Raw genomic sequence first — 15,747 nt, forward strand, 5'->3', positions numbered from 1 at the left:
GAGATTTTTGATTACTGCTTCTATTTCCTTACTGGTTATGAGTCTGTTCAGGGTTTCTATTTTTTCCTGTTTTAGTTTTAGTAGTGTATAAGTTTCCAGAAATGCATCCATTTCTTCCAGATTTTCTAATTAAAAAAATTTTTTTTTCTTTATTTATTGAGAGGGAGAGAATGAGTGGTAGGGAGAGACAGAGAGAGAAGGAGGGAGAAGCAGACTCCCCACTGAGCAGGGAGCCTGATGTGGGACTCGATCCCAGGACCCAGAGATCATGACCTATTTTTATTGATTTGAGGTGTTGACCTATTTTTACTGATTTGAGGGGAGTTTTCTGTGCCTCCTAGATTTGAATGCATTCTTCCTTCCCCAGACTACGGAAGCTGTCCACTATAATTTGGTTCAATATACCTTCTGCTCCACTCTTTCCTCTTGTGAGATCCCAATTATTTTAATATTGTTTAACTTTATGGTATGACTAATCTCTTGAATTTCTCCCCTTGTGGTCCAATAGTTGTTTATCTTTCTTTTTCTCAGCTTCTTTATTCTCCATCATTTTGTCTTTTATATCACTAATTCTCTCTTCTGCCACATTTATCAAAGCTTCCATTTTATATTGCATCTCATTAATAGCCTTTTTAATTTCAATTTGATTATAATTTAGTTCTTTTATTTCTCTAGAAATGGATTCTCTAGTGTCTTCTATGTTTTTTCAAGCCTAGCTAGCTATCTTTATAATCATTATTCTGAATTCTAGTTCTGACATCTTACTTATATCCATACTGATTAGGCTCCTGGTAGTTAGTACTGCCCCTTGTTCTCTTTTTTGAGGTATGAGTTTTTCCATCTTGTCATTCTTACAGAAAGTGATTGCTTTTCTATTTGTAGACTTGCAGCTATTCTTTTCTTTGCTCTCCAGTTGAGTTCATAGGTGTTTAGAATGATTTGATAGCTATCTAGCTGAGTTCCTGGGACCAGACAAAACTAAGATCTCCTACTCCTCTGCCATCCTGGACTATCTCCCGGTATGTTGACATTTAAAAGTAAAAAACCTAATTAAAAAAAACACTTACCTGTAGATGTTGAAACTTGAGCAAGCCACAACCATAAGTCAATAAGCACATTTTGTGTAAACTGTGAATAAGGGAGGTCAAGACAGCCCAGGAAAGCTCAGGGTAGAGTTCCATCAGTTCTGATTCACTCACACCATTGTGGCTAACATTTATGAGGCAGAGAATCTAGGTAAAGAAATGAATTAAGAATGATCATAAGCCACCTCTATAAGTAAGAAAAAGCCATTAAAATTTCCATAACTCTTTTAAGGTTATTAACTTCTTATTCAAACTTATTATTCAAATGATTTAATAAAGCAAGAAACATACTTTTTAGAATAAAACACACTTTCCAAAAGACAATAAGCAGAAATAAGATAGTATATACATCAAATCTAGCATGTGAAAGACAACACACAGAAAAAAGTTTGATGAAAATTAAAACCTCTGTGGGCACCTGGTTACTCAGTTAAGTATCTACCTTCAGCTCAGGTCATGATGGGGCCCTGGGTCAGGCTCCCTGCTCAGTGGGGAATCTGTCTCTCCCTGGGAAGTCTGCCTCTCCCTCTGCCCTCTGTCCCTCCCTTTCTCTTTGCTTGTGCTCTCTCTCAAACAAACAAATAAAATCTTTTTAAAAAAGAAAAAAAATTGGAACCTCAGGAAATAGATTAAAACTAATGACAAAGTTCCAATTTGGGGAAGATGGTAGAAAAAAATGGTTCTTCTACTATAAATGCCTGTTAACATAAGACAACATATAACAAAATACCTTTAAAACTAAAAGTGAGAGGTGCCTGGGTGGCTCAGTGGGTTAAGCCGCTGCCTTCGGCTCAGGTCATGATCTCAGGGTCCTGGGATCGAGTCCCCCATCGGGCTCTCTGCTCAGCAGGGAGCCTGCTTCCTCCTCTCTCTCTGCCTGCCTCTCTGCCTACTTGTGATCTCTCTCTGTCAAATAAATAAATAAAATCTTTAAAAAAAAATAATAAAAAAAATAAAAGCACAAGTGAGCCTGCAAAAGGGAAAGGGAAATCCCCCAGGTGCCAAAAATGAATAGGAAAGCAAACATCGGAGGGCTAAGTGCTGGAGCTACTGTCCCTGGGGGAAGTGAGGGTACCGGCTAGGCAGCGATCTCAGTAATTTAAGGGCTTGGGTTTTCACACCCACAGTGGGGATGGAAGGTATGCCCTTAAACCTGGTAAGGTGAGTAGCCGGAACTAGAAAGCTTGCTAACACCAGAAATAAGCAACAAATAAGCAACGAATAAGCAAAACTGGAACAGAAGAGGTCAGAAAACAAACTCATGTTAATTTGTTGAGTGTGATATCCAAATCAGCAGAAATGCTGTGCTATTTAGTAAAATGAAATTAGCTGGCCATATGATAAAAGATTAAAAAGCAAATTCCTTCTTCACATAATAAACAAAAATAAGTTCTTAAGGACTCACACAGGAAGAACGAAAGTGTAAAACATTTTAAAGGGAAAAATACATATGCGAACATTTTTGTGATAACAAAATATTTTTGGATAATAAAAGATTTTTAAAATAAGATATAACAGGCAAAAACCATGAAAGAAACTATTGATAAATATGACTTCAACAAAATAAAACTCTGTATAATGAATGATACTAAAAAGTTAAGTCAATAAACAAACTGGAAAAAGATAATTATCTGCAAACTCTGTAACAGAATTTGTATCCAGTATGCACAATGTCTAAGAGCTCCTAGAGATCAATAAGAAAGACAACTCAATTAAAACTCATGTAAGAAAACCTGAATCAGCAATTCACATAAGAGGAAACAAGAATAGCCAATAAACATGAACAGATGAAAAATTTCAATGGTAATCAGGAAAATGCAAATTTCTTGAGCTATCACTTCTGGCCATAGGTACACTATGGCAGCCAGCCTTCCTGTATATGCTTGAAATATACTTAAGCAAAGATTTAAAAATAATTACTATTTTCTTCAATTCACACATAAATGCAAACTTTTATGAGGTTTTTTTTTTTTTTAAGATTTTATTTATTCATTTGACAGACAGAGATCACAAGTAGGCAAAGAGGCAGGCAGAGAGAGAGAGAGGGAAGCTGGCTCCCTGCCGAGCAGAGAGCCCAATGCGGGACTCGATCCCAGGACCCTGAGATCATGACCTGGGCCGAAGGCAGAGGCTCAACCCACTGAGCCAACCAGGCGCCCCCAAACTTTTATGAGTTTTATAAGTTTATTATCCTTTACCTGTTTCATTAGTTCTTTATCCATATCATTTGCCATGGACTCCTGGATAGATCGCAGAGCAAGTCTATATAATGAAATAGTATCTTGACACTGGAAACACTGATGAAGGATTTTATCTAAATTGCCTGCTCTTCCAGCACTGTTGGAATTGAGAATAGATTTAATTTCTTACAGACAGCCAACATCTGTGAAAAATTTGGGGTAGATAAAAACAATGTGGTCTCTATTTTTTATACTTCAAATGAAAACAGAAATTCAATAAAACATGATATAGGAATATGACACTTGTATGGGGCTGCTTGAGTCATCAGTTTTATTTTAGTATACTAGTTAGCTCAATTCAGTGAACACATGATGGGAACCTACTATGTGTCAAGCAATTACTGCACATTATAGAACACAGAAATGAGTAAGTCATGGTTCTAATCATCTAGAAACATGCCACCTACATACAGGAAGCAGGAAAATAATTATAAATGTTATTAGTTAACCATGCAAGTTAAATTTATTTCGAGTCAAGATTTAGGAGCCATCAAGCTAAAGACAATCAGTAAAAAGGGTAGTTTGTTTTAAAATATTACACATTATTCACTAATAGCTTCTTTTTTAAATATGAAGATACATAGAGAAGAAAAAATAAATAAAAGGTCTATAGGCCCTGTCTATAGGCCTAATAAATGGCCTAATATATATGGGAAGCCATTTCAGATTTCTTTCTAAATCGGCATTACTGTACATCAATTTTATTTAAACCAAAAGTCTCATTTATGGCCCAGCAGGCACATTGTACATCTGCCTTGTAAATGAGCAGCCTAAAGGAAAACCATCTGTCTGTAAGATATGGACCAATGGTTCTACTGTCTGCATTTTTTAATGTTAAAAAACATGATTTATCATCTTTCAAGCTTTTACACGACATAAAAAAGGTATATAACCCATAAGAACTGTCCATTCTCCAGAGCACTTTCTTCCCCATGAAGATTGTGTTTCCCAGGCAGCTGTCCTAACTTGGGCCTGAATAAAACTCTCTTTCTTACTTTTAGAGGTTCTGAAAGTTTGTTCATTTTGTGTCAACACTCTTAAAATAGCTAAATTCAATAAATATTATGGAATGTGTGGAAAGGGACTCCTGCTCTTGGAGTGGACTCAGTCCAGCTTCTGATGTTCACAGAGGCCAGATGCACTGGAGACAGTGGAAGAAGATTGTGGGAATATCACAGGCAAGTCAAAATTGTAGAAGATGTTTTAATTTCAAATCTAGTTCTTAAGATGAGAATGTGGAATTAAGAGCCAAGCGTATGAGATTCACGGTCTAGAATAGGAGTCGGGAGTACAATTACTGTCCACTGCAATGATTACCAAAACCATATTCATCTTTTTTGGTCTCTGGTTGTGAAGAGACAAAGTAAGGTGAGGTATTGAAGAAGAAACATAGTTACACTTTGTAAGGCTTATCTAAAGGCAAATGACTAAAGGGTATCTAGAACAGAAAAACCTAAGATGAAAGGTTTATCAGGATATAAGAATAGAGACAATGAAAAATTCCTATATACCTACCTACTAATAATATTCAAGGTCACCCCAAAACAGCATGTGTTTGCCTCAGTTGTCCCTCACTTTCTCAAAGCTAGGGGGCTCAAGCAGGTGACAAGGAGCACCCATGGGCCCTATGGAGGGCAAAGATGGCCTTCATTGGCAACCCCCAACAGGGAAACAGTGTGATGCAAATGAGACAACTATATCCAATATGTTCTTGTAATGCATAGGCTATCACCTATCTGCAGTCATGAGTCCCATTCTCCCAGGATGTTAGTATCACTGTTAGAACCCACAGAATCTGATGTGAGTGGCTCAGAGAGACTGCCGCAATGATTGCTCTCAGTTTCACAAGGTGAGGAAGCAGTCTGCAGCAAACACAAAACATGCAGATCATGTAAAATCGCCACCACTTACCATGAGATCATTTTGCCGAAAATGGTGACATAAAGGGCATTGCAGGTCGTAGCAGAACAACAGTGTCGTTCTAACTTCTTCTCCTGCATCAGTTTACCAGAACACAAAACAAACACAAAAACACAAAACCACCCTGAAATGAAATTGACTTTACTGTAGAGTCTTCAACAAATATCCCTGGCAGAAATGACACGGTTCCTGCCACCTGAATAGTGACATCACTGCCACGCAGTGGTGGACTGCAGATGTTCTGCTTTTAAATATTCCTGCTTAATATAATATAATAAAGTAAAACTTAAGCCCCAAATGTTTTTTATTGTTTTTTCTATATTTGTTAGTAGTTTAAGAGCCAATGTATTTAACAATCAGGAAACTTCAAATTCCCTTAACACAATAGAGAGTTCCTATATTGAATTTTAAGTCTCATATAAGGTGTTTTATAGGAAAGCTGATAGTAAAAGAGCAACAAATTAAAAATACTTACCTGCTCTTTATTCAATTTAATGTCCACAGAGTGGCATTCTGCAATTATAAGAGATTTTGCATCTTTTGGATTTAAAGGATCAAGATGAAGTGTAGGCCATAACCTTTTATTCAAAGAAAAGAAAATGAAATTCTCTTCTAAGAAGACAATAAAAGCTGTAATCCACGCAAACACAAGTCAAAATCCACTATAAGAGTTAATTTTTTATATTGCTTTTATAAAGTAAACAAAACTAATCTCTGTTAATCTTACTAGGTAAAGTTATTTAATTCTTTTTAACATGTATATCATTACTTTTAGGAATCAACCCAACAAAGACTTTTAAATAGCATAGGCAGTAAAGGTGGTAGAAGTAAAGTGGTAAAACACTTCCAGTTCCATGTTCCATACTAATAATAAAACTAAACATATTAGTACCTATGAAGAATAGTACAAGGTAGTGTTTGCCCACAAATTACTTGTAATCCAATTGGAATGTAATCACCCTGTAACATCCATTCTCAACAGGGTACTGAAAATTGTTTCAGGGTGGGGAAATGAATATTACTCTTTTTATTATAAAGTGCAAATATACACACATATCTGTTTATATACATAAACTGATATATAATATATGGATGGTATTAAAATTTCTTGGGATGAGGGAGGTGATTAGGAAGAAAATGTCTAAAAAGGCTCCTAAGGGGAACAAAAATAGGTTAAGAAATACTGCCCTACAAATTCAACCACTGTCTTCCTTTTTTGAGGACTGCCAAAGTAAGCACATGTTTGAGGATAACAGGTGTCTAGTCTCATAGCCCAGTCCTCTCCCTATTCTTCTCATCTGTAAATGTCATTGCCTGCTAGCCATCATTAGCCGGAGGTACAACTGGCAACTCAGGCTAACCATGTCCAAAACAAAACTTACACCCTTTCCTCCACAAACCTGCCCATCCTCTGTGTTCCCTATTTCAGTTCATGGAACCATAATTCACTTAATTTCGCAAGCCAGAAACTTGGGGGCCATCTAGCCCACCCTGCCTTGACATCCCAGCTCTAACCTCCCACCAAAGCCTATAGAGTATATCTTTCTCCTGAATTTATCCAATTCTCCCCACCTTCCTCCCTGCCACTTACATGAAAACACAAACACACATGCAAAAACCTTTTCCGATTTGTACTTAACACATCCCATGTAATCTGAAAGAACTGGAGTGAGCATCGTACCTCCAGGCTGGAGGGCATGTTTCTACATTCACAGAAACAATTACTCTTACATTCACTGGCAGTGGGTCGATCAGCCATTTCATGTGTTTTTCAACTTGCTTAAAAATATAAAAACAAAATTCATTTTATTAATTCAAAATATTTCAAAACAATCTGGTAATAGCTCCTCAAGTAAAATGAAATTGTCATTAAGTTTCCCATTATTATTAAGGATATACTCTTGTTTTGGGATGATAAATTTAATCTCAGGATATTAAAAGAACAAGTGGCAAAATACTATTATAGCTGATAGGAATTCTGGACACTTAAGGAAATGTGAAGGCCCTAGAAATAAGTCAAAATTAACTTTTTTTGCTAATTGTTTCATTCAATTGGTCTTTCCCAATAAGATACTAGTGTGTATTCGCCTACAGTACATTTTTTATGCACATGCTTCCTCCCTAGAAACTGAACAGATATACTAGAAATAACACCAACATTTTCTTCTCATAAACATATTTAAATGCCTGCTATAGCCATTACTGATAATTTTGTTTCTTTCTGAGAGTACCAGTAGGTTACAAGGTGAAAACAGTACCTGAACTTGATCTATGGAATCAATAATGATGATGATGCTGCCTTGATGACGGGCAGAGAGTTTTTCCAGCCAGCGTGGAAATTCTTCCAGAAGCTTAGCTGGATCCAGTGTTAGAGCAGATACCGACCAAGAGTGTTGCATCAACTGCAAGAATTCAGGCAGTTACACTTCATCACAACTGGTGGGAAACATTTTTATCCTGACTTTTTAAACCCAAATTGAGTGATCAAGAGGAACCAACTGCATCAAGTATTTTTAACCTTATACAAATCTAAAACAAATGGGTAATGTTGAAAATTGAAAATTATTGGGTACTCAGCCCTAACAGCTTCTGATTTGAAATAAAAATTCTGATAGTACCAAAATATGGCGTTTTATACCTTTAGAGTTAGTCGTTTAATAATCAAGGAGGACTCAGAGCTGGTTGACATGGGCCTTCCCACAAAATGAGAAAGAATTAGCGTGTTAGGGGAATTCTTCTGTTGTAACTGAATCCTGAAAGAAAAAGACCTTTTAGAATAGTGATGAAACTCACTTATTATCAACAAAAAAAGAATTCACAATGCAATTAAACATTAAGTGCTACCCAACTGTCAGCAATCACATGGTCAATCACTTCTGAATAAACATGGGACATTCCATTTTCAGTCCACTTTTAGATCCTTTTAAAATAAGCATTTAAAAATTAAAGAATCATTTTAATTACAAGTTGATATTAACTAATGGAAACCAATATAATATACATTTGAGGTTATGTATTAGTGAAATGAGCATTACCCTTTAATAAGCAGAGGAAAAAAGAAACTTCTTTGCTAAGTACAAAAATATTATTTTCCAACAAACTATTATTTTACACTAAATAAAAGAGCAGTAAAAAGGAAGAAACATATGCTAACTCTTCAATGTAAATCATAATTATGAAAGAAAATATTCTTACGAATTGTTTTTAAATAATAGAAATAAAAATGAAAGTAAAAAAGAGTTTATCAGCTTCTATAAACCTTAGTCCCCAATCTGAGGAACCACTCTGCATTCACAATACATGTCATCCTTTATTTTGATGTTCTTTATGACTTATCTCACTCTAAACAGTCTGTCTTTGCCTTCTTTCAAATATTTAAAATCTCAATGAAACTTTGAAGATGAAGCCGGTAATTGAAAACACAGGTACATCCCCTGTATATCTAGTTCACTTAATTCCATTCCACAAGGACCACTCCCTTACATAGCACGGCTTAGCTCTAACCTTCGTAATTAGTGTACACAATCACAAATGGCCCTATTTTCTATTCCTTTCTCATCCTGTATCCTAATATTCAAATTGTATATAGTTCAGGGCATGACTCTATTATTTTATATCTTTATTGCTTTCTCAATGTTTAGTACAGGCTGTGCAGGAAGGCAGACAGGCAATAACATATTTTGTCGAATATGGTCAATGAGTCAAATGATGACAATGGTAACAACAACTTAATTGCACTGTGTCATACCACTTTGATAAGAGAAGGGACTTTCCGGAACCTGGTCCTCCAGATACAAGAAGGGGTGGAATTGGTGCTGGTGCCGCCACTAGATCGTTAAGGCGCTGGTAATACTAGAAAGAAAAATGAATTTTTAAAATTCATTTAATTAAATAAATTAAATTGTGAGGAAGCACACGCCTCGGAGAATTCTAGAGTCAATTTCTGACTACCCTCTGAAATCATTAGCGAAAAGCTGTGTGAGAAAATGAAATCTACTTTTAGTCAACAGCCTCCTCATGACTGCTTTTTTTTAATAGCTGGTTAAATGTGCCCAAAGTGGTAAACTAAGAGTAAGCCCCAATTTCTTCTACATATAGCCCTGCTGTAAATTAATGGTTGAGAGACAACACTTGAGATCCCCCTTGGGTTTTACAACATTCGGATTTTGTAGAATGCTACAGGGAGGCCACTGTATTCCCCTGCATCCCCTAAATCACAGAAAAGTACAGTAGAAGGCTTTGAGGGTGCCGGCAGGCAGCCTCATTCTCCTGGGCAGAAGAGTACCTGTCCTGGACACCACCTCACTTTCCAGGGATTTCTGAGTATCAGTCCAAACAAGAACTGGTTTTGTCTGGGCGCTTTATCTCAGTATCCCAACCTGAGGCAGAGAATCAGCTTAGGACCGGCTCCCTGAGAGCTTTCTGAAATTGAGTGAGTTCTCAGGCTTTCCCCAGACATTAAGAAACGGGTTTAGAGATGAAAAGAACACACTCAGGAAAGCAAAATACCTCAGTACTTATTAGGGAGTTGGCAAAGTTATCTTGGGGCTTGAGATGTTCATTAAGTATGCCAGGGCTCTAAATGACAGCTAATAAGGAATTTAAAGAATTTGTAATAAGTAGTTTGTGCCTAGCATTAGGGTAGCAGAAATTTCCAATAGCTACAATAAATAATTATTTGGTATAGTTTTTCAATTAAATTTTCTGTTTGCCAATATATACATAGAATATATTCCTCAGGAACTCAAATTATTCTGATAGCAATGGTGTTTCTCAGAAAGCAAAGGACTTTATTGATTTAGGAATTTATAAATTCATGGTCCCATATAAAGCCCATTTATAGACCCAAGGTTCCTGAGTTAAGACCATTTGCCACAGAAGAAAGACATAGGATTAAGAGTCAGAAGACCTAGGTTTAAATCCCAGATCTGTAATCTACTCCATGTGTGCTTTTAGGTTCTTTATTTATGAAACAAGGATAACAATGCCTCTCTTACAAAATAGAAACAATTTACATTTATCATGTGCTGGGTACTGTGCTAAGGGGTTGATGTGTTTTATTTGCTTTAGTTCTCCCAACAACACTGCCAGGTGGGTAAAGTAGTCAATCTCATTTTATAGACAAGGAAGTCAAAGTTCAGAGCTAAGTAATGGTCAAAATCCAGAATTAGCAAATGGTAGAACCAGGATATAAACAGAGACAACCTAAATTATAAAATTTCTATGAAATTACTGTTACTGACAGCTATGATAATATTCTTTAAAACACTTGTTGTTGGAGCACCTGGGTGGCTCAGTCAGTTAAGCGTCTGCCTTTGGCTTAGGTTATAATCTTGGGGTCCTGGGATCAAGCCCCGCATTGGGCTCCTGGCTCCCTGCTCTGTGGGGAGTCTGCTTCTTCCTTTCCCTCCACCTCTGCCCCCCCATTCATGTTGCTCACTCTCTCTCAAAATAAACAAACAAAATCTTAAAAAATAAAAGAAAAATTTGTTCTTACATTAATTTTTAAATATTAATCATTCTTTGAACTTTGACACAGATTCTTTGTGCACTTTAAATTCTGTTAATTTGTTTAGATATTTAAGGATGCTGATGAACTGATCAGCCTATTGCATTAATTACTGTGGTATTTTCTGAATGTTTGATATTTTGAGTCCTCCAAGCTCTGGAAGAATAGATAGTCTCATGATTTTTATCAAATTTCTTAGTTACCCTATCACTGCAGGTGATAGAGAACATGTGGTTAATATATCCTAATATCCTAATCTTAACTACAAATGTTTGATGTTCAAAAATGTAATTGAATCTCACTTATCTTTCATATGATACAAAGTTAAGCACATGTCTCAACATGAATAATCACACCACGAGGACAAACACTAATACACTTATTAACCTTGACTATGTTTAGGTAAAACCATAATCACAAAACAGCCTTAAGTGGCGACTGACGTTTGTCGGAACGATAACTCCAAATGCTTACTTTCTCGAATCCCAGCTCATGGGCTGAATTTGAAGCCTGTTGGAAAGTTTCCATTTGCTCTTGTTCATCATGTATGTCCCACAGAACATCACCAAAATCATCTTCTTCTGGAACAGAATCTTCACTGCCCAAATCCTTAGTCTCCAGGTCTGTGTTCTCAAAGCCCAGGATGTCCTGAACACCAAGAGCAAGCACACAACAATGAATAAAGAGTGGAAACACCTCGTAGCAGTGTGAGCACACAGGCCTAAGGTGGGTTTCACCTATGCTGGAGGGCAAGTCCAAACCTATGACCTTTGAATGGGACCTACATGAATGATTTTATTTATTAATTTTTTATTATTAATAGTTAGCCAACATATAGTACATCATTAGTTGGCACGTGCTGTGATGAACACAGGGTGTTATATATAACTAATGAATTGTTGAACATGACCTCAAGAATACATTTAAAACTATAAAAAACACCAGTTTAGAAATAAGTATTAAAATGACAAACACGAAAACCCCCCCAAACTCTTAATAAAAAACTTTCATTAAAAATAGAGGTACATGGGGCGCCTCGGTGGCTCAATGGGGTAAAGCCTCTACCTTCAGCTCTGGTCATGATCTCAGGATCATGGGATGGAGCCCCGCATTGGGCTCTCTGCTCCGTGGGGAGCCTGGTTCCCCCTCTCTCTCTGCCTGCCTCTCTGCCTACTTGTAATCTCTCTCTCTCTGTGTCAAATAAATAAATAAAATCTTAAAAACAAAACAAAACAAAACAGAGGTGCGATTAGGGCACCTGGCTGGCTTAGTCAGTAGAGTATGTGACTCTTGATCTTGGCATCCTAGGTTCAAGCCTTATGCTGGGCATAGGGCTTACATTAAAACAAACAAACCAACAAAAACAACTGTAAGATAAAAACAGAGGGCCATTTGACTCTTGGGGATCTGTTTTCTGAAAAATGTTACACAATGTATTTGCTTATATCTGGTTGGAGAATAATTTTAAAGACTGTGCTAATACCTAAGAAATATGCTGCATTATATTTTTATAAGATTTTAATTACTAAGATGGAGTTTCTTGATATAAAATATTTGTGTCATGATATCTAGTCTTTATATCACTGAAAATACATTGTTCTTCAAGCAGTAAAGACAGCAAATATGTCCACTCTCACTTGCTACCATTTATTCTGCTCAGTTAATTCTATTTACTAGGATCCTAAAATTCACAACTTATTTAGAAGATCAAAACTCATATCAATTTTTATATTAAAAATTGAATTTTATATTAAAAATTAAAAAACAGTATACAAAATGTGTTGCCCAGAAGTCATATCATTATGTTTTGGGGCTCATTCTTTTTCTCTGATAACAAATCTCATACTTGTAATACACCTTAATTAGAAAAAGTAATCTAATCCCTAACTCAAGTAGAATCCCTGGCACCCTGGAGGATGGATCAGCAGGCGCAGGCAACAGCAGGCTAACTCTGGTACCTCTTGCCACTGTGCCCATTTTACTTTTAAGGTAGGGGTGGGTTCTTTTTCTTATCATTATTAGAATTTGATAGTATATAATTTAAAATGATTTTTTACATTAAGCACAAGTATAGCATTAAGTAGAATATATAACTCACATAAATTTACAAGATAATACATGAGATGTTGTAGAAACTTTCAGCTTGAGATACTGTCTATGACCTATAACCTCTGACCCATTGAGGTATGCTTTCACCCCCTCTATTATAAGAATGGTGTAGTAGATAAATTTGAAAAGGATTTTTTTTTTTTTTTTTTTGAGAGAGACTGTGCATGTGAAAAGGGCTGGGTGGGGTGTGGGTTGGGGAGGAGGGGCAGAGGGAGAGGGAGAGAGAGAATCTTAAGCAGGCTCCATGCCCAGCAGAGCCCTACGTGGGGCTCAGTCTCATGACCCTGAGATTATGACCTGAGCTGAAATGGATGCTCAACCAACTAAGACACCCAGACACCCCTGAAAAGGTATTTTTGTTTTTTCATAAAGATTTCATTTATTTATTTGACAGAGAGAGAGTGAGAAAGAACAAGCAGAGGGAACAACAGAAGGAGAGGGAGAAGAAGACAATCCACTGAGCAGGGAGCCCAAAATGGATCCCAGGACCCTGGGATCATGACCTGAACCAAAGGCAGATGCTCAACTACTGAGCCACCCAGGCGGCCCAGGGATCTTTCTACTTTATAAAAATTCAAGGTGCATACAAAACCTGAGGAGACTCTATTAATAAGATAAACATTTGCCCTCAAATACTTATACCTTTTATCTAGCACTTTTGTAATCTATTTTACATTTAACCTGGTGGTGAGGCATCAAATAGCTTTGTGAGATATATGACAGATAAAGAGATATGGTACTACTAATACTACTAATATCACAGGATAGACAACCACCAGAAACAATGGCACTCTCTCCCCAAGTATTCTTTTAAAAAAAACTAGGAAGTTGTTTTTACTGGAACACCCAACTTGATGGATAAGAGTTTTAGAATTCTTTTTTTTAAGTTGGTTCTATGCCCAACATGGGGCTTGAACTCACGACCAAGATTGAGGATTTCGTGCTCTACCGACTGAGCCAGCCAGGCGCCCCCTTAGAGTATATCAGATGACATCTTACAAAGAATGCATATTTACCTGCTTAATAATCTTTTCCACATAAATATAAGTTTTATATACTCCTTCTGTAGCATCTCCAGAGTGATCAATGATCTGGAAAAAGAAAGAAGTTTGACAAAAACATGAAGAAAACAATAGTAACAGGAGGGGGTAAATACTTCTACAGAATTTATGTATCAGGGATTATTCTAAGTGCTTTACACTATTGGCTCATTTGTCCTCACAACAAGCCTATGAGGGAGACACTATTATTATTATTATTATTATTATCCATTTCACAGAGAAGGAAACAGAAGCACGTTATGTAACTTGTTTGAGGTATCAGGAGGGATTTATCATGAACAATGAGAACAATGTCACAATAAAACAAAAAGTATACTTTTTTCTTATGGTATCCAAATTGTCTTATGTACTTCCATGCCACTCAATATATATAATCTTCAAAATACATCAAAATCAATTTTTATGAGAGTAAGGCTATAATTCTACAAAACAAAAGAGCAAAATGGTACTTGGTTACATAAAACAGTAATCCTCTGGGGCTCCTGGATGGCTCAGTGTGTTGGGCCTCTGCTTTCGGCTTGGATCATGATCTCAGTGTCCTGGGATCAAGCCCCGCATCAGGCTCTCTGCTCTGCAGGGAGCCTGCTTCCCCCTCCCCGTCTGCCTGCTTGTGATCTCTCCCTCTCTCTCTGTCAAATACATTAAAAAAAAAAAATCTTTAAAAAGAAAAAAACCAGTAATCTAAGTTTGCTGAAAGAAGAATGTCCTACGTGTAGAGAACATGTACATTGCTAAGTGATTAGTATTTGATAGAGTAAGGCAATGGTTTTATGAAGCACATCAAGTGAACCAGAATAAGTTCATCCTGCATTTACGTTTGTAATCATGATACATCTTATTTTACTATTTCTATAAAATAAATTCATCCTTCTAGTGTTTTAATTTTTAAAAGACATTTATAAATAGAATAAAGATCAGAAAAGAGAATCAGTTTCTTTCCTCTTGGGGTCTATGGACTAGGCTCATACTAAAACAATTAAAGCAGAGAATTAATGGTTCTGGAGATTATAAAAAAGGTGTACTTTTTTGTGTTAGGTTTTTTAAAGTTATACTGGTCTTAAGCTTTTCAATACTAAATGATGTATAAAAAATGTTTGTATTCATATCTGATCTTATTTCCTAAATGAGCACAGAGAAATAAAAACAATGTCAAAATCTGAGTTATTTTCAACTGTATTTTTTTTTTTTTAAAGATTTTATTTTTAAGTAGTCTCTTCACCCAACATGGGGCTTGAACTCACAATCCTGAGATCAAGAGTTGCATGCTCTTCTGACTGAGCCAGCCAGGTACCTCTCAACTGTATTCTTAACATTAACAGTAAGCATTTTCAAGTAATCTCAGTGTGCAGTAAGGCAAAGCCTACAACTCTGTTCTAAAAATTATGCCACCATGCATCTAGGAATGATCAAATCTCTCACATTCATCATTACAGTTTTGTTTTTCCCCATGCTCTTAGCAAAGGTTACTATAAAAAGGTTCTTCCTTACATTGATCCTTGGTCAACAGTAGACAAAAGAACTCCATACTTAGGGAAAAAAAGGAACAGAAAAAAATCTGATTTGATTGATCCAGATTTATTTGATTTATCCAGATTTATCCAGATTTCCTGTTTTTCACCACTTTCTCTACCACCACCCTGACCCAAGCCACCAGCATCTCTCACCTGATGACTACAGGAGCTCTCCTCCCCTACCTCCAAACCAATCAATTCTCAACACAGCAGCGTAAGAACTCCTTGTCAGCCCCTGGGGCTAATAATACATTATATGTTAATTTTTTTAAAAAAAGAACTCCTTCCCAGAATGGCATTTCTTCTGTTGCT

General features: G+C 36.5%; 1 protein-coding gene across 5 annotated transcripts in view; it reads right to left on the minus strand.

Moving 5' to 3' along the window:
* Positions 1-15,747, minus strand: part of NPHP3 (nephrocystin 3) — a 49,863-nt gene that overhangs the window by 21,473 nt on the left and 12,643 nt on the right. For all 5 annotated transcript variants that reach the window (XM_059162614.1, XM_059162612.1, XM_059162611.1 and 2 more), the window contains exons 8-17: positions 13,880-13,954; positions 11,229-11,402; positions 8,994-9,097; positions 7,884-7,998; positions 7,504-7,647; positions 6,927-7,024; positions 5,721-5,823; positions 5,237-5,319; positions 3,284-3,422; positions 1,068-1,232 (exon numbers count right to left, since the gene is read on the minus strand). In XM_059162614.1, the coding sequence (XP_059018597.1) occupies positions 1,068-1,232; positions 3,284-3,422; positions 5,237-5,319; positions 5,721-5,823; positions 6,927-7,024; positions 7,504-7,647; positions 7,884-7,998; positions 8,994-9,097; positions 11,229-11,402; positions 13,880-13,954 (1,200 nt within the window). The remainder of the gene's footprint in view (positions 1-1,067; positions 1,233-3,283; positions 3,423-5,236; positions 5,320-5,720; positions 5,824-6,926; positions 7,025-7,503; positions 7,648-7,883; positions 7,999-8,993; positions 9,098-11,228; positions 11,403-13,879; positions 13,955-15,747) is intronic.

This window comes from Mustela lutreola, chromosome 2 (assembly GCF_030435805.1).
Source record: "Mustela lutreola isolate mMusLut2 chromosome 2, mMusLut2.pri, whole genome shotgun sequence".
NCBI lineage: Eukaryota > Metazoa > Chordata > Mammalia > Carnivora > Mustelidae > Mustela > Mustela lutreola.